We start from the raw sequence: 22,341 nt of genomic DNA, 5'->3' as shown, positions 1-22,341 counted from the left end.
TTGTACATGAGTATGAATATCCCTCCGACAATGGCATCTGAAACACTAAATTTTGGGCTACCCCTACCCATTGGCCTAAAAATAACTTTCTTGTAATGGAAATAACACTATTTTGCTATTTGCGCCCAATAACACAATGATACGTGGAAAAGTTATCTCACACCTAGTAAAATTAATATTTATTAATAATTTATGCATAATGGAACTAAATAACATGTTAATAATTCTGCAAAATACTGAAATTTACAGCTTCTTGTTCTTCTGCAGTACTGCAGGCAAAAATATAGAACATGGCAGTGTCTGTATGGCACTGAATATGAATATCCATCATTTGAAAAGAAGAACTTGAGGGTGTGAATATGAATCAAAAAGCAAAGCGCATGCTATTTTGATCCCTGTATTGGATGGCAGCTAGCTCCCCATGCCATTAAAGTGGAATTCCTACAAAATAGTTGTATTTGTAAAAAAGCTTGGCCACAAGAATTTCAATACCATTCTCTCTAATCATTTGTGATAACCAACAAAAAGAAAATAAAAAAATGCAGGATCCGGGCAGCATGTGGGTATTAGGTAAGAATTTAAGATTTTGTTTGACAATAGATAATATCATATTAGGCTCCCTATGCATTTTTTTAGAAAGATAAAGGATGTTGGCAATGCATAACTATTTGTGGGAAGCAATATGGATACACATTATATGTAGCACAAAATTGGCAAACCAAAAACTCACCTGTATTTCATGTGCTTTTGCTCAGTTGGTGTGGGAATTAATATCAACTCCTCTATTTGCCCTAGATGCATCTTAGACTTAATTCATTACATTTATGGACTGGAAACAAACTTAGGCAACTAACAATATTATATGAGGTAGTTGAGTCATTATATAGCGAGGTCTTATACATGGCCTTTAGGTGAGGTCCTATGTCTTAACCGTTGGATTAGGCTAATCAATTTGATCCAACGGCTAATCTAACGGTAAAGAAATAGGGCCTCAGTTATACACTGAGGGTAAGGCTCTTAGATGAGGTTCTATCTCTTAGCCATTGGATCAAATTAATTAGCCATTGGATGACATTGGATAGTTTAATCCAACAATTAAAAGATAGACCCTCATCTAAGGGCCTTCGATAATGCCGTCACTATAAAACGACTCATTATATCAGCTAGTCTTTTAAAGTTTCATTAGATAGAAATTGGGTTTCTTGGGTTGGACCTTTTAGAGGAGTTTCGGGATGAAAAACATGAACCAAAGCAGACTACATTTAATGGGCCAACAATGGTGCTAGTTTGAACTGGGCTTATGCAAAATGGGTAGGCCTATGCATACAGAACAATCTAGAATTACTAATTACATATTTTTGGCTTCTATTCTAACTAATCAAAGTCTTGACCAGCAGCAATCAGTCCAATCCAAACTCCAATCACTCAATCAATCAGTGTGCTAGTGGTTAAGCATAGTTTTGAAGATAGGGAACAACCAGATGGCAACTGTTACCCACTTAAAATATTCATCTAACCAATTAAATCCAAAAGGATTATGTTCCATGGGGACACATCAAGCCAGAATCATCCAACAAGTACATATTTGTCACTATCATTCATTACAAAACGAAATTGAACTCAGCAACATTTCTGCTCTTCAAGATTTTTTCAAATTCCATCTTCTTCTTCTAGTTTCACTTTTGAATTGCTGTTTCTGGTTCAAGTGAAAGAAAGAAAAATTCATGTGACACCTCCTCTGCAAATTCCAAACTATCATTTTGATCCTCATGAGGAATGTGGGCCCACTGCACAGGGTATCCAAAAAAAAACACCCCAGCTACCCTTCATGCAAGTTTGAAGCTTCACCTTACAAGGTTGCTGTACTTTCCCACTTTGGAAATATTCACAAGCATATACTTGCATGGATTTGTTTTTTTTATTTTTTATTTTATCTCCCTCCTTTTTTCAAAGAAATAGCTTTTATATAATTAGTTTCTTAATAATTTTATTGGTCATGCTGTATTTTAGCTTTTGAAGACTTTTTTTTTACTAAATCTAATTATTTACTAATACTATCCAAAGGGCTCTTAAACCTGTCTTTTTCTTTATTATCTAACCGCTTTAGGACTTTTGACTCACCATGAAAAAAGATCCACCAGTCACCCTTGACCTTTGGGGCATTGCCGTAATAAAACCCAACTCCAGAGGCCAAATATAAACATCAACTTCTTCACCTAGATTGACTATTTACAATGTCGATTTCAGTTGCCAACATTATTCGCATACTATATCCAATTCCTTGGCATCTAAGTTAACAGTACACACTCTCTGTCTTCAGTCCCCAAATTTAGAAACCCACCTCTTCAATTTCTCTAATTTCCGTTTTTAGACCCCTAAAAAATCCTTCTTTTACCTTCCAGATCGGTCCCAATTCGATGATTTATTTCAAATCTGCTCCGTGATCCCCAAAGTATGTAACTTTGTAATTTAATTTTGGAAAGTTCTGCAATTTGCGATATTAGGGATTCGGAATCTTTTCTTACCCTTTTGTTTGTCATCTTTAAAATCGGATCTTGTGTTAGGGGTTTTTTCGGTGCGTGTCTGTCTGTGCGTTATGAAGATCGAGGAATTGGAGGAGGCGGAGTGTGATCGGAACGACGGCGTTTCCGGGAGGCAGATAGTTAGGGTTGATGACGCCAAGAGAGCGCTAGTCGGAGCCGGGGCTCGGATCCTTTTCTACCCGACCCTGTTATATAATGTGCTTCGGAACAAGATCGAAGCTGAGTTCAGATGGTGGGACGAAGTTGACCAGGTTTTTCTCTTTCATTTCTGTTCTGTTTTTTTGGCGGATTGGTTTCGTTAATCCTGTGTTTGTTTGCCTAGAAAGCGTTGGAAAACGGAAATTGTTTTGGTGTGTTATTGACTTTAAAATATAAAATTTTTAAAATATAAATAAATAAATAAAACTATTTCACTTGTCATGAATACGGGAGTTAGGGCTATCAGGCTATGCTCTGTTTGGTTGCTGGGAAAGCTGATTTCAAAACAAGAAACAAGTTTTTGAAATTGATTTACTTTTGCAAGAAAGTTTGTTTGTGATTGGAGGACCGAATATATGTAGCTTAATATATGAAAATTTTATTTTCTTGTCAGAATGATATTTTTGCTTGTTTTTTTTTAATTGTTTCAATCAGTTTTCTCACTATTATTTAGAATGATTTTGAAATTTTGATTTTTTCATTTTATCAGGACCTTAGAAAAATTGGATTCTTGCATATTGCTAATACATATTTGAAAACTTCTGGCCTTTGCTGGTGATTGGATGCAAGTAGGTCTTGGAGTTGTCTTAGGAGATATCCTTGTTTCAGTGTTCTAATGCTAGTCTGTGTTGTCTCAGTTTTTGTGTTTAATGGATAAGTGGTGTTGTTTTTCAGTTTGTTCTGCTCGGTGCGGTTCCATTCCCCAAAGATGTTCCCCAGTTGAAGCGACTGGGTGTTGGCGGTGTTATCACTCTCAATGAACCTTATGAAACTTTGGTTCCAACGTCCTTGTATCGTGTGCGTGACTTCTCTGCGCCATATGGTTGTCATTTGCTGCTATTTTGTTAGATAAGAAGGGTGAAATGCATTTAAATCCTGTCTATTTAGATTTTTACTCATTTGTTTAAGATGTTATGATTTTCAGGCCCATGGAATTGACCATCTGGTAATCCCGACACGTGATTATCTCTTTGCTCCTTCATTTGAAGATATTAGCAGGGCTGTGGAATTCATTCACTGTGAGTGATCTTATTCAACCTCAAATCCGCTAGTTTGTAATCTCTTAGCTATCATTTGTTGAAATGTTATTTTAATTTTGTAACCTTTGTTTTTCCCTGGAATACAGTAAATGCATCTTGTGGTAGAACTACTTATGTTCACTGTAAAGCTGGTAGGGGAAGAAGCACAACTATCGTGCTTTGCTATTTGGTAACTGTCTCCTGCCTTCAAAAGTTTTCCTGTTGCGTTAGCTGAAGAGTTACTAATCATTAACCCTTTTCAACCATTTGGACATCATAGGATTCAATTGATTTGCTTTCTGTAGGTGAAACACAAGAACATGACACCTTCTGCAGCCCTGGACTATGTGCGCTCTAGAAGACCTCGTGTGCTGCTGGCCCCCTCACAGTGGAAGGTATGTGTTGCAGTTTTCTTATACTTGTGCATTTTATTGTAATCTGCAATCTTCTTTCATTTTAAACTTTTGCAGTGACTGATATCATTCATTCCCATACCCGTACAACCTCACTCACCATTTTCTACCGTTGCTTGCACTTCAAAAAATAAGCAGGCTGTTCAAGAATATAGCAGATGTAAGCCAGCTACCACAGCATGTTCTCCGTCAGGAGATGCAGTTCTAATTACCTTAGCTGATCTTGAAGGCTATCATGGCACGTGTGACGATAATGCTTGTAAGCAGTTGGCAATAGTTCCTAAAATGGTGAAAGCCAGTCCCATGATAGCTAGGTTATCCTGCCTTTTTGCATCCCTGAAAGTTTCTGGCAGTTGTGGACCGGTTACAAGGCGGTTGACTGTGCCAGAGCCACGTGCTTGCTGAGCTCTCCCACATCTCACACAAGTGTCATGAGTTGTGCTTGTACAGAAGAGCATGGTGGAAATAAATGTAGAAGTTTTATGAAGTGCCAATGTTTCTGGTAGCTTCATGTTTTACGAGAGAGAAGGTAAATGAAGAATTTTTAAGAAAAAGAAAAAAAAAGAAGGAATTCGGCGGCTTTCTTGGAAGGTTGTGTATAACACTCTTGGCAATGGCGGAGGAATGGATTTGGAGCTGTACTTGTACATTAGAGTACGTCAATTTTTTCTCCTGTTTTTAATTGTCGCTTTGCTTGTTAGTTTCCTAGTTTGTACCCACCCTTATGTACTGCTGCATTTCAAAGATCATTTTGCTTTAACCTTGTTGGTGTGGGAGAGAGAGAATATGGTTGTTTGTGTAGATGCTTATGTCAAGTTGTGTTGTGAAGTAGGCTGCGCACATTTGAAGCAGGAAGGAAGCAAACCCCAATCCAGGGCCACATTGTAGAGCCCAAATAAATCTGAGACAAATTTTGTGACGCATACAGAAGCCGCCATTACAAATCTATCCCCAGCTCTAAACTAGCAAAGGAAAGTCTAAGTAGGACGTGGACCCAAAAAAAATAAAATCCAAAGACAATATTCAAGTTTGCAATGGGAACACAGCAACCAAGAAATCATACAATTATTGGAGCATTGGTCATCGTTTCAAAATTCAAAAGCTAAAGTTCACATTACTTAAAAGATAAAAACACTGTTGTCAAATGTGTTTGTGAAGAGAAGATGAGAGTGTAATAGGTTTCTTGGATTGAAAAAGAGAGTAATATGATAATAGGGTGTAGATGAGTTTGTATTTTTCTAAAACTTAATATGAAGAGTGGTGGGGAGTGTGGTATATAGATGTACTACGGTTAAATATTAAGTTGGATGACCTTTTTTGTCTTCTACATAATAAGAAAACTTAAGAGCTTAATGCTTTAAGTATAGGTGTGAACAAAGAAAAGCGTAGGGTTTTAAATAGAAAAACTCGGGCATTCACAATGAATGGATGTCATGGAACCAACACCGAGGCGGCGGCTGCAGCTAGTGAGGGTGGTGATAGTGAAGCCTTTGATGTGCATCAGTTGGGTATTTTAGAGGTTCATAAATTAAGAATCCGTTATTCTCAATAACAACAACAAAATTCCCTACTAGTCATAAATTCCAATTCTAATTTTTCTTTTGGGGTCGAAATTCCGATTCTAAATTCCAATCCTACTTTTGATATTCTATAATTGCATGCAAAGATGGAGACAAGATAATAATGCTTTTTATCTTTTTGGGTTTTGTCATCTAGTAGGGTACTAACGACATTTACCTATTTATGAACTGACCCCAATGTCTGTTGTCTTATTCGAAAGTATTGGCAAATTGCCAATTGGTCCTTTTGTAGTTGAAAACATATTTAAATGACAGGGATTAATTCTTCGTAATTTTAGTGCGGATTCAAGGCCTATGTTGGGCGGCCCATTTAAGCCTATCCATCCATGCTCACTTACCATTCAGCCCTTGTTGTATTTTTTTCATTTTTTATTCGATTTTTTATAGAGATATTTAGTCATATACTCATTCTTAGCACTAATAATATAGATAAATCCTATACCATTTGTTAGCACTAAAACTGAACAGATAGAGATGAGTGCAACTTACAAGTGGTGAGGACGATCTAGCAGATCGATTGAGTGTTAGATGGAGATTCTTCCTGTCCTCGAATGTTGATCCTGAATAGAAGATAAGCGAAGCTCGTGAGGTCTATGGAACCGGTGTGGAACCAGCCTAAGACCCTCCGATGCTCAAGTAAGATTGTTTTCTAAGAGCCCTCGCTGTTGACAATATATTAGTATAAAGGTCAAGCTGGAAAGTCTTACCCCTGTATTGTAGTGAAGGGGCCTATTTATAGAGGGCATCTTGTATGCTCTTAGTACTTAATTTCGATGTGGGACTCGTGGGAGGGCCCAATGAGGTCGACACGAGTCTTTAGATATTTCGGGCGGGTGCCTCGAGGTTGATTCTGCAGAATCGGTAGGAGATACCGATTGTAGTCTATGTTGGGCCTTTAGCGACCTTTTGCCCACTTGAGACAATATCATCGGTAGCCGATGCTGATTGTTCGGAGCCTTGGGCACTTGGGTAAGCTTCTAAGATCCACGTGTCGTTGTATGAGCAGAGGGTCAGATATGGTACAAACACCATTTAATTTCTATAAATAAACCCAAAAAATGACAACTGACCATATTGAATTTAATTTTGATTATTAAATTACTTTGATGCCCTATTGAGTGTTTTGGGTTTTTTTTAATGAGGTTTTGGGGTTTGGTTTGTTTTAAGAAATCAATGACAGTTTTGTACTTCAAAAAAAGTTAAAAACTTTTTTGTTATGTTGTAAATGAGCTTTGAGTGTGTTTCTAAAATCCATTTCATATATGATTTTTTTAAATTTTATAATTTAGGCTCCTATATTGGGTATAATAGTGAATTTCCTTTTTTTTTTTTACAATTAAATAATTATTAATTCGTACCTAACTACTCTTCAGGCTTATAAACACTCATACGTTAGCAGTTTGTTTTGTCCTTTTCTCCTCCCTATCCAATCCTATCTTATCTTAGGATATTATTATTATTATTAGAACTTTGTTTTCAACATCTGTGACCGCATATAGTCTAATTGTTCGATGCGACACTTTTGCCCCGTTAGTCCATACACGTTATATATGGGAAGAAATTTACCAAAAACCATATTCTTTCCTGCTTAAACCATAATGTGATGGAAAAATTATAAGGTATCATCATCACACGTAGTGTTATTAATATATAAATACACATTTTAAAACATCACGTGATAATATGACCGTAACACATTGAAAAATGACTTGGTGTGGTATTAGCCATGTTGGCTTTCAAAGAAAGCACCTTTGCAACTTTAGTGGCCGCCTTGTGTTGTGTAGCATCTCGGTACAAAAGTCTGGTGTTATACTGTGTGTCTGATCTGATATCCTATTTCATAGCATAATCGTATAAACAAACCCTATTTCTACTGTGGATCCTACAATCACATTTGTCACAACTTTTCTCATATTAAAACCTCCTCAAAGACAATAAATCTATATATATAAAGCAAAAGACAGAGAATGGTGAAACATTCAAAATACCAGAAAATGCCATTGGTTAATGCAAACATTAAAAATTGAAATTATTAATTAAATGAGGATAATATGGTAAATTCACATTTTTATATTTAAAAAAATCAAAATTAAAAGAAAAATCATATAATGGCCTATTTTTATGGAACACAACAACCCATTATCTTTTCTAATTCTAAAATAAATTTTAATTTTTTTATTATTAAAAAAAAAAAAAAAAAAAACCTCTCGCAGGCATGGAAGCGCGTGCGGAAAGGGTAGTTTGAATTATAAATATTTTATGCACACAATATTCTTACATGGAACATTATTCTTATATATATATTTATTCTATTTTTTAATAAATAAAAAATATTTCTATTGTTTTTATTGAATCTCATTGCTCAAGTCTCCACTCATGCACGATATGCTCAACAAAACCCTCCAAACCAAAACTAGTACAACTACCTAGAGCTCGGTAGAAGCAGAAGCAGAAGCAGAAGCAGAAGCAATGGGAGTTTGTTTTTATATATGAAAACTGAAATGGTGGTGAAATATATAAATATAAAAAGAGTAGGGTGGTGTGGTTGGTTGTGGAAGAATCCGAGAAAGGGAGAGTTTGGCCATGTTTTGATATTCGTCCTTGCACTACCTACCACCCACAATTCTTCCTGCAACTTCTTTATGGGACCAAATCTCTGAACATCCACAAATCTTAGCCCTCCCTGCTTCGCCCTACTATCGTACGTAACTATTTTTAAACTCTTCCCCCTCCATATCTCTAAAAAGATACATAAAAGCACAGAGAGCATCCAAAATCTTCCATAAAGCCAAAGAATTCAATTTCACCTTTTTAGGTTGATGTCGAACAAGACATATATATATATATATATACATGTATATATACAAATAAACATATAATATATAGGATAATTCAGCTGAACGAGGGCTCTCAGGAGATGTTGGTCATTTCGAAACTTAAAGTTTATTCTTGTCCTTTCATTCTTTGTTCCCCTCTTTATTCCCTTCAGAAATTACGATGAAGTTGCCTACCTTCCATGTTTGTTTTTAGCTTTATTTCATGCACGTCCCATGAAAATAAAGATAGCATGCACGTTACTCTCTCTCTCTCTCTCTCTCTCTCTCTCTCTCTCTCTCTCTCTCTCTCTCTCTCTCTCTCTCTCTCTCTGAGATAAGCACATCTTTACTGGTAGTCTATAATAATAGTACTGCTGAAAAAGCTCGAATCTGGAATAGAATAAAGCAATAAAGAGCGCCCTCATGAAGTAAGAAATAAAAGAACGGAGAAACTGATCACTACTAAAAATGTGAAACTCCATGTTACTATATCTTATACTAAGATTCCAGATAAATTTCCAACTACAAGTTTTAGCTCAACCCCACTTCCACTTCCTTTAAGAGCAAAAGATGCAATTAATTAGAGCCTTATCAGTTTTGCCAAGGGACTTGGTGGTGCATGGGAACCAACAGAGTAAAGTTTCTCTCCTTCCTAACAAAAGAAAAGCAAACTTCCTTTTCATAATATTAATAGGAAAACCTTAAGAGAAATACAAGCAGTCACTCGAAACAGATGAGCCTGAAAGTTCTTCGCATTTGTTGATAATTTAGAACTGACGCGCAGAGAATTCGATCTTTACTGGCAAATATATACATTTATGTATAATTTCTGTATATACGCAAGTAGGAAAAAGAATGGAAAAAAGAAATAAAGGAAGAAGAAAGTTAAGTCTGCTTCCATAGCATATGTATAACACTTACAGATGACATAATGAAGAATCAATTCCTTATGTCTTTTCCTTTTCTTTTTTCGTTTTTTGTTCTATGATATATTTTCAAGTGGACAAAAAGCAAAGCACTCTGAACAACGATATTGTCTTAATATAATAACACATTTTCATTTCTATTGATATATCTTTACTAACAAAGTTATCACTAACCAAAGCACAATTAACAAAGTATATGTTGCAATTGGCGCAAACTCTTTGGTATTTTTTTTCTCTGTAAAGAACAAGAAAGAAAGAAAGAAACATTATACAAACATTTTCAAAATAAATAAAATAATAATAAGAATAACCCATAAAGATGGTATTGTGTAATGATAAAGGTGATGATTTTCATGCAGAATAATATTGGATTTGCATTGGGTCTTTGGTTCTCCTTCTATTTGTCAGAAGACGAGAGCAGCAGCCTTTCTTCGTTTTTTCTTTTCTTTTCCTTTTCTTTTCTCCTTTTCTTCTTTTTTCTCTCTTTCCTTTCCAACATGGACTGTTTGCTCAGTTAATTCAGTTGAGACCCAAGAGAGAGAGAGAGAGAGAGAGAGAGAGAGAGAGAGAGCTTAGCTAGCCAGAGACCCCCCAAGATAGAGAAAAGAAAGAAAAAGTTGATGACCAAACCAACTTCTTTGGCCTCTCACGTTTGAAAGGAACTTGCGGGGGAGAGGGTGGTGGCAAAATACAGATGACGAGGATAATGACTTTGTCCGTCTGTGAGCCTGTGACTGTGACTTTGATGAGTGTGTGTTTATTATTCTCTCTATTGAATTTTTTTTTCTTTTTTTCTTTTGGGTTTTCTCTTCTACCCATGATGATCTGGGTTGTCAGGGTCAGGCCAGAAGGAAGAGTACTTCATCCACTCTGCCTCTTGAGGGTTTGGCATGGATGACTCCTGCAACAAAATGAATCGCAAACGTGCCCGGTTTAGATTAGGATTAGTAGGGTTTCTATGAAACTAATTTTCTGATAAATAAAGAATTTTCTCTTAAAACTGTAAGTACGATTAGCAGATAATTAACAACCGAAAAAAGAGCCCGGGGGGAAGCTGCTACTTGAAGGTATCACAACCTGTATTTTCTAAAAGTGAAAAAGAGAGTTTCTACTTGAGTTTCAGTTGAAGGCTGGTCGTTTTCACAATGTACATTGCTCTCTCTCTCTACATATAATTGCCTATTTTATTAGGGTACTTGATCTGATCAAAAAAGGAATTAATGGAAACACAATTTTTGTTTACTATCTGAATTTAGAAATGATAATGATAATGAGAAATGAAATGGTGGTAATAAAAAGGTCACATGCACATAGCTTTGTGTTTTGAATTTTGCTATTTTGAACATTATGACGGCTTTACAGTCAAGTAACAAGAAAGATTATATTCTATAGACTAGCTAGAGTCTAGATATGCTAAGTACGTCTACCAAAACATATATATATATATATATATATATATAAATGAAAAACAAAGATAAAGAGAAAAGGGCAAAAAGGCTTTGGCTTCTCCTATCTTTAATTTAAATTAATAGTAATAAAGAAATTGGTTTTTGTTGCTTTTGGTTCTTTGTAATCCATTGGCTTACTTTTTCTTTCTTTTCACTTGTGATTCGTCGGCATTATGACAAAACAAAGGTCATGAAATTCAGAGTCAAAAAGTAAGATCGATATATCTACTCACTTCTTTTACATTACTGCTGGAGGTGCATCCCATTATGAGTTCTTCCAAACCAGATGCAGACCTTGCTCCCATTTTATGATGCTGTTGTTGTTGTTGCTGCTGGTGCTGTTGCTGCGCCTGTAGTCATTCAAAAGACAATCCACCAAAAAGAAAATTAATTAATTAATAAAAACTCATATATGTATCATAATGATATTGTCTTCACGGATTAAAAAAGTGAAAAGACAGTTTTCATGCTTGCAATTTAGCAAACACCAAAAGCAACACCAGGGATGAGTTTGCCACATATACAACATGGCTTAGACGTAATGAGTTTTAGTTATGTGGATGACCTAATTATTATAACACACGACCCGGGTGGAACTCAGTCCGAGTCATTGACTCGGCTTTTTCTCTCTCTCTCTCTCTCTCTCTCTCTCTCTCCCTTCCTTTGTTGAGGAACATCTTTTTTAATGAAAGTTTGGCGGGACAAATTAAATACACACCTCATAAGAACATGTACGTGACCACTACAAGAAAATAAAAGGAGAATAATGTAAAAACAAACCAACTAGAAAAATTATACGCACTATTCCTTTTACAGGCCATGAGCTCTAAGTGACATGGATGGATGAATATATATTGGGTTTTGTTAAATACCTGGAAATTTTCATTTTGGAGCATGATTCGAGAGTAAGAGTCTTGGTCAAGAATGATGGAGGTGTGATGGAGAGGAGGTGGAGAGATGATGGTGGAAATGGGATGTGAAGGACGGCTGATGTGGAAAGCTGTAGCAATTTGTTGATGATGTAGTTGCTGCTGCTGTTGTTGATGTTGATCATGCTGATGGTGATCAGGTACTACTTCATGGGCCATATGATGATGATGATGATGATGAGGCTGTGGTACTGATCTCTGGTGGTGGTGCTCCCCTCTCATCTCTTCGCACGTGCCGGAAGCCGGTCCTTCCCTTGCTGTTGAAGCCTCTCCTCCTATCCCCACCTGCAAATGGACACCCCATGAACAAATTCGCTACCATGTCTATTTTTTTATCAACCACTGTTAATTGATCACTTCCCTTTTTTTCTTTTTATTGTTTTAATTTCTATATGTATGTAATTTGTTTACGAGTGCTACCCTTTTGGTGGGTAAACTGGTTTTTAGTTAGATGACAGTGATAATCAAGAGAGGTCCATGAAATTTGTAATGCCACAAATGCAAGCAATAGGTATGAGAGGAAAATAGTTAACAACATTGAAACCTTTTTGATAGCAACATATATTTACATAATATATGACTAATCAAATTGTTGGAAAAGATTAACGTAAAAAACAAAATGATGTTTATAAGTGTTTGATTTAAAAATATAAGTTGCATGGAAATTAATTAAAATGAAATTAAAAATATAAGTGTGAGTGTGTATATATATATATGAATATGAAAATTAAAATAATCACCTCATCAAAGCTTTTTCTGAATGGGGCAAAGCTGAAGTGGTCTGATTTCAACTGATGAATGTCCATGGCACTGTAACTTGAAATAGGAGCAGCAGCTGCAACCCCAGATGCTACTGCAGACATTTGGTCATGCTCTCTATGAGAATGAGAATGAGAATGGGGTGGTATTATTTCTTTAGAAGAACAACTCCCACTGCCACTATCTCTTCTGCTATTAGCAGGCACAATATCACTGCTTCCTTCACCAGTGGTTGCGCTTGCTCTATCAGACCAGTTGCATTGCCTGGGCTGTGTCTGATAGAATATCTTCGACACCACAAGCTCTCCTTCTTTCTCTTCCTCATGCTGCCCAAGATGGTATTGGTGCATCACCCAATTCGTCTTTTCGGGTTTTCGATTTTTCCCAAAGTTGGTGTAGAGGACCAGGATTTTCTTGCACCCTTTTTGTTTGCCATTCACCATGACTGGCCTGGTCTTGCCTGTCTTGTGCCACCTTGTTTCCCCTCCTTGCAAGTCACATTCGGTTTGAATTTTTCTTCTTTTTCTTGTCCCAGTCGTGTAAGCTTTCGAAGGTCTGTGGAAGAAGTGCCTGCTCAAGCCATCTCTTGTGACTCCTGTTGCAAGAAATAATGTGGTCAAGCAATCAAATCAAAGTTAGGTTGACTTAGGTATGACAAACTTTCACCCAATTAATATTGAGATTCTTCGAATTAAGTCATAACCAACTGAAGCAGTGTATGGGAAGAAACAAACTAATTGCAATTCATAAAATTTCAACTTAATTAATTTGAGAGAGAGAGAGAGAGAGAGAGAGAGAGAGAGAGAAAGAGTAATTTTCAAATAGTGATCATCACCTGGAAGTTTTTCAGGATGGGTGTAACAAATCCCATCTTCTCCTTCAATTGTAGGGATGAACTCATCAATCAAAGGGTGAGACTTGGTGTCTTTGCCTTCTACCTTTGCTTCAAGGTGTTCAATCAGTTCTTGGTCTGTTGGATCAAATTTCACTCCTGCTGGTAGACCTAACCAATCCTGCAGCAAACTCCATTTAATTTAGTAATAAGTTTCAAGTAAAAATATTGAATTAAAGCAAGAAAGGAGAACAAACAAATTAAAGTAAAAGATAAAGATGAACCCTTTTTATATAAAATTTTTTATTCATATTGAAAATAATTACTATCAAATTTTATATACAAGAAGCAAAATACTTTCATATGCCAAATCCTTTTTGTAGAAGATAAGAATAGTATTGGATTAGTATAATTATCCGTACCGGCTTTCCTTCGAGTTTGTGTCCACAACCGGGGCACTGCTTGGATCCACACATCTGATGCTCTTCAAGCTTGGCATCAATGAGATCAGAGCTTCTGATGGACCCCAAATTACTCTTATTCATTGCTCTTTTCAACGTCCAGGATTGGATGCTATCTTCTTTCTCTCAAACTCATCAACTTACATATGAAATTGTCACCAACCTTGTATAACAGCCTGCTGCTCATATCCCAGCTGCTTGCTCTCTATACAGAAATCACACACAACTTTGATTGAGATCTATCGATCGATATATCAACTGTGTGCACAAAAGCGTACTCTTCAAAAATAAAAAAGGAAAATAAAAAAGAAAAAGAAATGAATTTGATTGATATATATTTGTTGGATTGGTTCAGGAACTTGATGAAAGATCAAAATATGAACAAACTATAGAGCCTTTCTCAAGCAAGAAGTACAGCTTCATCAAGCTGATGAAGTATGAAAACAAAATCTTTATATGAAAAGAAATATAAACACAAGTTTTGCAGATTGGAAAGTTGTTTCCTTGGCTGAAACTGAAACCAATATGAAAAAAGAATAAATTTTGGAAAACCCAAATGAGAAAATAAGCACCCAAGACAGAAAATACAAATATATTTTTATTGAGGAAAATCAGTGAGCAGGAGGAGAAGAAGCTGAAGCTATAGGAGAGAAAAAGAGGAAACTGTCGCAGTGAGGTTGAGCTATAAACCTGCTTTAACCATGGAAAACACCAGAGCTGAGAGTTGCCTCTCTACTTTAACTGAAGGGGCAGTGAGAAAAAAAAGGAAAAGTTGCTCTCAAACCCCTATACTACTACTACATACCACCTTTAAGCCTTAAAGCCTTTGCTAATTTAAGCAGCGCATGTAGCTAGGCGGTTTAGGAGAGAGAGAGAGAGAGAGAGAGAGAGAGAGAGAGAGAGAGAGAAACACACAGAGACAGACAGAACCACAGACACGCACATACACACACACAGAAGAAGAGGATAGAAAGAAAGAAAACCAAGTTGGTTTTTCTAAAGCTAGCTAGCTCATCAAGGCCTCTCCCTCACCTTTGTTTGAGCCTTGACTACAAAAGCAAAAGGCAAGAAACGGCCTTCACAGCTGTTACTAAAGCAGAGGAACCCATCTTTCAGATAGTACTAATATATTTATTGGAAAAAAATCAAATAAAAAATTGAGTGATACAATATTACAGTATCTGTATATATATATTACTTGTTTATAATAAAATAATGGTTGGTATTTTCATGGTAAAAGGTGGATGTCAATAAAGTTGATATTTAAATGCTTAAAACCCAAAAAAAAAAAACAAAACAAAACAAAAACAGAGACATACTTGAACTTATACGTGGCAGCAGAGACTTTGAGTGACAAAGACGAAATCAGGAATTTTACACTCCCAGAAATTTTTACTTTATTTTTGGTTTTGTATAACAGATTATAGTTAAGAGGCATAATAAAGCCAAATCTTTTCTTCATGGCAGTGAGAGAAAATGAAAAAATAGCAGAGAAGAAAAAAGAAAGATGATAGGTACTCACATGGGTTTTGAGCTGGAGTGCTGATCATGATGCTTTTGCCATGAATGTTGCAGAGAGAGAGGAGAGAGAGGAGAGAGAGAGAGAGAGAGAGGTATTAGAAGGTTGCTTGATAAGCAAGGCAAATGAGCAGTGTACTTGATGGACCACCACCACCCCTTCTAATTAGAACTTATGCAAAATCATATTAAAGAAATTTTACAAAACTTGAGGTAGAAGCACCCAATAAATTACTTCATCCGAAAAGAAATGATATATATATATATATATATCATTTATAACTGTAGTATTATATTTTCTATTGGTCCCTCTTTCTGGCTTGTGTTATTTCTACTTAGGGGAGAAATCTAAAGTACCAGGCACTCATACCAATTATGCTAGCCTCCTATATGTGAAAGATGTAGGGCCCACCCTTGTGTGGGCCTCAAGCCCTTGTGGCATGGAAAATCTTGTGCTCTCAAACGTGTCTTGATATATCAGATGATGGTGAGCCCTCACGTTTATAACATTCATTCAAGCAGTCAAAAATAAAATGATGGATGGTCCAACATGCTGCTTACACAACAGATAGATGTCCATGATTACTCATTTGTCTGATATCCCCTCCTTTTTTCTTTATTTGGTAAAAAGAATTTCCTAATTTAATTCAATTTGTTAATTTATTCGGGTCTTCAATTGTGTGTATCTTTAATAAAAGATCATTGATTTTTTTTGATTTTTTTTGATTTTTTTTGATTTTTTTTTATAATACAAGTGATAGTTTAAGTTATTCTGATCTGTGGGAATGAGAATTCGAACTTAAGTGTAAGGAGTTAGGTTCACTGTCCTGACTAATTGGCCTCACTGATGCCTGCAAAGATAATTGATTCTTCCAGAGGTGAAGATAAATACAGGGGGCAAAACCATTAAACTTGTAGAAAGCCTTGGGTTTGTTGTGTCCTTTTTGTCCTAAGGGAATGAAAGAATCAGACTGAGTAAGCCAACAGCAGAACCCACATTTCTCAACACTGTTTATATATGTATATATACTCTATTGATATATACTTTGCATGTGGCATGTGTATCTCCAAATTGAATGTATTTATCTTGAAATTAGAAATGGGTTATGTCTTTTCTTTAAAGGGAAAAAATGCGGCAAGGAATATTAACTATATATATATATATAATTTGTCAAGAGGAATATTAGCTGTATATATAACAAGGATCAATTCAAATTCAGCATTGCATATGAAATATTCCAAGAACTTTCAAAGTACTTGCATTATTTAGGCACATCTTTACGAGGAAAATACTCCCCTTTCTATGAATTGAAGTAAAGACAGGTATGAGAATATTTCTTACAAGTAGGTTGGTAGAATAATAAGACTTGGTACATCTCAAATTTCATTAAGATTCAGCCCAAGGAATTATATTTGCATTTTATACAAAATGACACGCAGAAAAAAGTGACCTGAACAAAAATCAAAACAATAATATCGGGAAGGACAAGGACTTTAGACTTTAGCTCAAACTTGATGATGTCCGAGACCAAAAGAAATTGTTTCATACGAATACTGTATTTGAGCACATCCCCTTTTCAAATGCTCCAGAGGCATACCGCATGCTCGCTCACGCACACATACTTATAATCGAATATAGTTAGTGAAGACTTGTATCCTTTTTTTATTTTTTATTTTATTTTTATACAAGCGATATTGAAGGAGGGAGGTTTGCAAATACACACTGACAAAGTGTCATTAGGGTTCGAACATAAGACCACGAGTTTACAAGTCATGATCCTTTTCTACTGAGCTGAACCGTTGGCGTAAATGACTTATATCTTTGATGCTGGCATTAGTGAGCATATAATTCCTCACTCAAAGTCAAAGTTAGAGTTTGAATACTCCTCCTGGGGTGAGAAGACCATCTGGTCATCAAAATAATGGTCGCAGGAAGCAAACAACGTACTTTAATTAGAAAAAATATTCATGATGAAGATGAGTTCTATCATAATGGTGTTTGTGCATGCATGTTTGCAGATTTCTCATTGTCAATCAGATGGTAAACTGCGTATGAGTGGGTGGTTGCAAAATGCCAATGGATGCTCGACAGAAGCAGCAAAACCGTCGGCATATTAATGATTTCTGAAAGCAGAAAGTGAGAGAGAAGTAGAGGAGACAAAAGAAAAGAATATAATTTTTTTCTTCTTTGCTTTTCTTTTCTTTGTTTCGTTTCTTTTTCCAGGTTGGCCAGAAAAATAAAAAGAAATTAGAAGAACGTTGAGATTATAGAAGACAAGGATAGAGCACGAACGTGCAAGTTATGTCATTTTAGTTTGGTACGACTAAAATGCTTTGGGAGAGGAAGAGCAGAAGTGATGTTAGGTTTATCTACCATCTAACATTGCTTCCGCTTCTTCACCAATTTTTGCACTTTGACTTTCCATTATCATTGCAAATTCTATCTAACATCTTTCTCTCAGTTTTGTTCAAATCAATATAGAACTGGCAAAGCCACCACTAAATACAACATTAATAATAATGATTATAATACTAATCACAATAGCTTGAATTGCGTCGGGTTATCGGGTAAATCAAGCTAAAAATATATATGACAGATCATACATGGCACTGCAACTCACAGCCTGACAAACTCTACCAACAAAAATTTATATAAGCCGTACGTATCAAAATGCTGCTTATCCAGAATCATCAATTTATTGGTTGACACTCTGAAATAATGTACAAAGTTTCCTCGTTTATCTGAAATTCTTGTATAGGAGCTCTGTAAATGCATACGTTGAAACACTACGAATCAGGTTACTACCCAGTTCAGTGCATGAAACCAACTCATTTTACATGGAACTTTTTGCTGACTGAGTCATAGCTTGGGACTTTAGTAACTGCAAAACAAGATTGTGAAACGAAAAGGCATTAGAGCCGAAGGATACTTGCGAGCCAAAAAAACAGAGAATTGTCACTAAGCTGGGTACATACCATCTCCATATGATGCCATTGTAAGAGGGGAAGATAAAAGCTTTTGACCAATTGAAGCAATATCCTCCAAAGAAACCTCATCCACAGCCTTCAAGAGTTGGCTCAGTTTCCTAACAAGACAATATATTTCCATGAAGAGAATACCAGAAGCGGACTTCTTTCAAGCAGTTTATGCAAATTATAAAACATGTAAGCAGCAAATGGTATCAAAACACTTAAAAAAGAGTTCCATGTGAAAATGTGCGTGTATGAAAGGGAGAAGAGTAGTGAGTAGTGACATGACAATCCTTTTATCAGAGAAAACTAACAAGCAAGGTTCACATCTGACACAAAGTTCATCACAAACATATATAGGCATGAGAAAGGCCATACCATTCATTGTACGTCAGAATTTGCCTCCCAAGATCATCTGCAACAACCATCTACAGAACGCAAATCAAAAGTAAGCAAATAAAATAAAATTTATAAAAATCTCGACACCAAGATACACAGATCCTAGAAGTATAAATCAAGTATAAAGCTATTGTTACGAAATTCACTGATTGTTTACATACTCTGGATTCCAAATTCATAAGAATGGAGGACTTTGTTGACTTTTTAGCACGATCTAGCTGTACCTGGTCGACTGTGTATAAGAGAAAATAACATGTCAGTGACTGTTTCCAATTTTCAAGTAAAGCAAGGCGATTAAGAATCAAAGGAAGCCAAGATAACCTTCTCCAGGTGTTGCAATCGCAATAAGCTCATTAGCTGCTATATCAATGGCTTTTGTGACAAAATCTGAACCCTGAAATCCAGATACGGCTCCTAAATTATTTACACATATATCTAGAAACTAAATTTTCCTATTTCAAATTTCACATGACATATAGTAGTTACTTACAGTGGCAGCTTGGATGCCAAAAATGCCAGTATTGTTGTAGATGCTACTGAATGCTGAAATGGAATGTAATTCTAAATGTTGATTTAACACACGAGAATCTGCAAATCATACAGCAGCACATATATTCAGATGCCAAGGTTATTTAAATCAGAAATAAATATATTAAAAAAAAGAATGGTATAGCTGAAATATAAAACAAAGGGATCCTACTTCCTAGTGACTTAGATGCTCCTATGCAAAACAAATGTATAAACAAGACCTCTTGAAGCATTAGTGTCTTTATTGTACTTTTTTTTTTTTTTTTGCATTATTTAAATTCCTGTTTGTGTCTTTTGAACAACTTACATAGACGTGAGTGCATCCCTTTTCCAGGTCCGCCAGCTGAAAAAGATCCACCTCCTCCCATTAGCACCTACAATAAACTAGATTTATTACTGCTTTCCAGTTTCCAATCCTATTAAAGAGCATAGAATGAAAATTTTAAATGCATATGATAACTAAAGTAAGAAGGAAAGCGCAAGGAGTTATAGTTACTGGAGAAAGACAATAATTGATATAGACCTGAAGAACATTCACAATCATTGCATCCTTCTCATTGAGCCAACCACCAGGAAGTTCAAATGCAAGAGCAAAATGAGTTTCCTGTCGCAATGCAAATCAAACTTATTGATGAACAAGAAAGAGAGGATAGAAAATTTAGACCAAACATATAAGATACGCACCCCTGAATCACCTTGACCACGGTAATCACCTCCAGTATACACAGATTTTGGCTCCTTGGCAGGAGGGACACTGGGGAGATCAGACAAAAGTGGTTCTGCAATTTTTAGAAGCTCCTCATGTTCAACACCATAAGCCGCAAGTACCATTCGAGGAGCAGTATAATTTTCCTGAAATTCTCAATAAAAACATCAGTTTATTGGGAAAGATCGACTAAGAAAATAAATAAATAACTAACAAACATAAAAGAACACAATGAATAATATGCATTCAATAAACTTACAGATAAAAATTCCTCCAAAATGTTACTGTTCAGTCTACTAATTGAAGATTCTGGGGCTAAAAGTGGATTTGCCAAGCCACCCTTGTAACCAACAGAGTGAACAGCTTCCAAAACAAGGGCTTCAAGGTTGGTGGAGGCTTCACTAATATCATGTTTCACCTTCTGAAGCTGTAAAATATGGAATACAATACCAATATTAGCCATATATTTGGCATGGCATGTAAATTTTTGGCAAAAGAACAGCAAGACTCTGGAAATTTACCTCCTCATTGATCTCCCAGTCCAGGAAAATAGGGTTCCGAACACAGTCAATAAGAAGCTCTACCATTTCAGGAACATAAGTCTTTAGAGCATTGAAGGTGTAAGCCATCTGCTCCCGAGAAGCTGAGGCCTGCACGTTGCCACCAATTGCCTCCACCTCCCGCACAATACGCAAATGGCTTCGGTTTCTTGTGCTCTTAAATGCCATATGCTCCAGAAGGTGAGTGGCGCCAGATGATGCCGGTGTCTCATAGACCGAACCACAATTAACATATAAACCTACTGAAGCTGCTGGTTTCTGGTTGACCAACAAAATCCAACAGTAAGCGAGTTAAAATTCTTAATCCCCCGTTTCGGGGAAACAAGAAATAGAAAAGAATAAGCACTTCCAAGGACATACCTCTGACTTCAGAGAAGCTATTTTGATACCATTTGGCAGAGTTGTAATCTTGGGTTCCACTGGTTGAACATAGTCAGGCAATGCAGGTGGGAGTTTGATGCCTGAAAGTGGAAAGTCTAGAGGAGGCATAGACCTGGACTTTCCCCCAGTCAGCCAGCCAAAAAGAACTCCAAAAGGAGAGGAGGACGGCGGCTTCGTGGCAACATCATTCAAACTTGAAAATCTGGCCACTCCCCTATTGAATGTACTTGTACGACCCTGATCCCCTCGTTTGAAATCATAGAATATCAAAGTTACATTCTATGATCAGATTACCAACACACATAGAAACACATAGACAGACATACATACATTATTTCCATTTTCATATACTTTGTATGTTTATATGAGTTCCATATATTTTGCCCAGAAACTAAAAGACTGAACTTTTTTTTGGGGCAAATTATTGAACCACAACTTCACCAAAACTTGCACGAATTTGAATTTTACTCTTGTAGCATGTCATAAACTCTAAATTTTCTTTTCAAAATTGAAATTTACTGGTCGAACGAATTGAATTTTACTATTTACGCTAAAAAATATTTGAACTTTACTATTCTAACGAATTGAATATTACTATCTTAACGTGTTGTCGTAAATTTTGAATTTTCTTTCCTACACTTTCACAGCATCCAAGCAACCGTTACGCATTACCAAAATCCAGATTAAATCACCAAAATCAGGACGCAATCATAGAGTTCAGAATTAAGATTTTTCAGTGACAGAGGCAGCCAAGCACTGACCTTGAGAGCCCTAAGGCGCGAAGCTGCGGTTTTGAACATGGCGATGGATGCTGATGATCACACAACCAAAATCCTAGACTGTACGGACTCCGCCGTGTCTGTGAAATTTGGAAAAAGGTGTCAGAAGGGTGGAGGAGAAGACTCCGCCGTGAGGAACTCACTGGTTAGCGCGGGTTGTGCCCCCCACCATTGGCCACCGACACACCGTGTATGGAATTTTCTAGAGGGAGAACTCTGTACGGTTAAATTTGATCACAAGATTTGACATCGACGGACAGAGTGGTGCCAACTCATCACGAGTGTCCGGGCATATATTTTTGGATTTGGTTTGGGCTCAAACTGAACTGGGTCAAAAGAAAAGAAAAAACAAACAATAAACTATTCTTATTAATATTTTCTTGTATAACAAGAAAAATTAAAATCAAAATCAAAATCCCACTAATTATTGTTTAATTTAAGCACTAGATTTGAATGTGTGAAAATCTCTATATTTATCGAATGTGTTAAAATCTCTTAACTATGGACATCCAAATTGGTTCAAGGTAAGTGGTTTATCGAATGTGTTAAATTTTCTATATTTCGTGATGTCATTTG

At 36.2% G+C, this 22,341-nt stretch overlaps 3 protein-coding genes across 5 annotated transcripts; 1 reads left to right on the top strand and 2 right to left on the bottom strand.

The window, feature by feature from the left end:
* Positions 1-2,237: 2,237 nt before the first annotated feature.
* On the top strand, positions 2,238-4,933 carry LOC110751095 (Phosphotyrosine protein phosphatases superfamily protein). Its single transcript, XM_021951522.2, has 7 exons — positions 2,238-2,452; positions 2,565-2,794; positions 3,417-3,539; positions 3,667-3,760; positions 3,868-3,950; positions 4,066-4,155; positions 4,312-4,933. The coding sequence occupies exons 2-7, from the start codon at positions 2,597-2,599 to the stop codon at positions 4,576-4,578; spliced, it is 855 nt and encodes a 284-aa protein (XP_021807214.1). The 5' UTR covers positions 2,238-2,452; positions 2,565-2,596; the 3' UTR covers positions 4,579-4,933.
* Positions 4,934-9,602: 4,669 nt separating this feature from the next.
* On the bottom strand, positions 9,603-15,576 carry LOC110750985 (NAC domain-containing protein 75-like). Of its 3 annotated transcripts, none has more exons than XM_088244714.1 (7): positions 15,447-15,576; positions 13,886-14,129; positions 13,467-13,644; positions 12,613-13,226; positions 11,816-12,157; positions 11,177-11,293; positions 9,603-10,396 (listed from the first exon to the last, which is right to left on the bottom strand). In XM_088244714.1, exons 2-7 carry the CDS (start codon positions 14,006-14,008, stop codon positions 10,307-10,309), a joined length of 1,464 nt encoding a protein of 487 aa, XP_088100840.1. In that variant the 5' UTR covers positions 14,009-14,129; positions 15,447-15,576; the 3' UTR covers positions 9,603-10,306. The 3 variants fall into 3 exon arrangements, with proteins under 3 accessions (XP_088100840.1, XP_088100839.1, XP_021807081.1); XM_088244713.1 differs by lacking the exon at positions 15,447-15,576 and adding an exon at positions 14,957-15,079; XM_021951389.2 differs by lacking the exon at positions 15,447-15,576 and adding an exon at positions 14,615-14,939.
* Positions 15,577-17,942: 2,366 nt separating this feature from the next.
* On the bottom strand, positions 17,943-22,023 carry LOC110751097 (mitochondrial-processing peptidase subunit alpha). The gene is made up of 13 exons (XM_021951525.2): positions 21,748-22,023; positions 20,966-21,223; positions 20,567-20,863; positions 20,305-20,472; positions 20,024-20,191; positions 19,863-19,943; positions 19,647-19,713; positions 19,302-19,399; positions 19,133-19,205; positions 18,973-19,043; positions 18,791-18,840; positions 18,419-18,528; positions 17,943-18,324 (listed from the first exon to the last, which is right to left on the bottom strand). Exons 1-13 carry the CDS (start codon positions 21,784-21,786, stop codon positions 18,272-18,274), a joined length of 1,533 nt encoding a protein of 510 aa, XP_021807217.1. The 5' UTR covers positions 21,787-22,023; the 3' UTR covers positions 17,943-18,271.
* Between the last annotated feature and the right edge of the window lie 318 nt (positions 22,024-22,341).

The sequence above is a fragment of the Prunus avium genome, chromosome 7 (genome assembly GCF_965620075.1).
Source record: "Prunus avium chromosome 7, drPruAviu1.hap1.1, whole genome shotgun sequence".
NCBI classification, from domain to species: domain Eukaryota; kingdom Viridiplantae; phylum Streptophyta; class Magnoliopsida; order Rosales; family Rosaceae; genus Prunus; species Prunus avium.
This window is presented reverse-complemented; position numbering and strand designations above follow the sequence as displayed.

Bases quoted from the DNA above. Each gene is read 5' to 3' on its own strand.
- LOC110751095 (XM_021951522.2), top strand. From the start codon at position 2,597: ATGAAGATCGAGGAATTGGAGGAGGCGGAGTGTGATCGGAACGACGGC. The intron at 3,761-3,867 runs GTGAGTGATCTT...CCTGGAATACAG, and splicing joins GGCTGTGGAATTCATTCACT to TAAATGCATCTTGTGGTAGA. The intron at 3,951-4,065 runs GTAACTGTCTCC...TGCTTTCTGTAG, and splicing joins CTATCGTGCTTTGCTATTTG to GTGAAACACAAGAACATGAC.
- LOC110750985 (XM_088244714.1), bottom strand. From the start codon at position 14,008: ATGAATAAGAGTAATTTGGGGTCCATCAGAAGCTCTGATCTCATTGAT. The intron at 13,227-13,466 runs GTGATGATCACT...TTCTTGCAACAG, and splicing joins CCATCCTGAAAAACTTCCAG to GAGTCACAAGAGATGGCTTG. The intron at 10,397-11,176 runs GTGAGTAGATAT...ATTTTGTTGCAG, and splicing joins CCAGCAGTAATGTAAAAGAA to GAGTCATCCATGCCAAACCC.
- LOC110751097 (XM_021951525.2), bottom strand. From the start codon at position 21,786: ATGTTCAAAACCGCAGCTTCGCGCCTTAGGGCTCTCAAG. The intron at 19,400-19,646 runs GTAAGTTGTTCA...TATGATTTGCAG, and splicing joins AGGGATGCACTCACGTCTAT to ATTCTCGTGTGTTAAATCAA. The intron at 18,529-18,790 runs GTATGGCCTTTC...TTGTCTTGTTAG, and splicing joins ATTCTGACGTACAATGAATG to GAAACTGAGCCAACTCTTGA.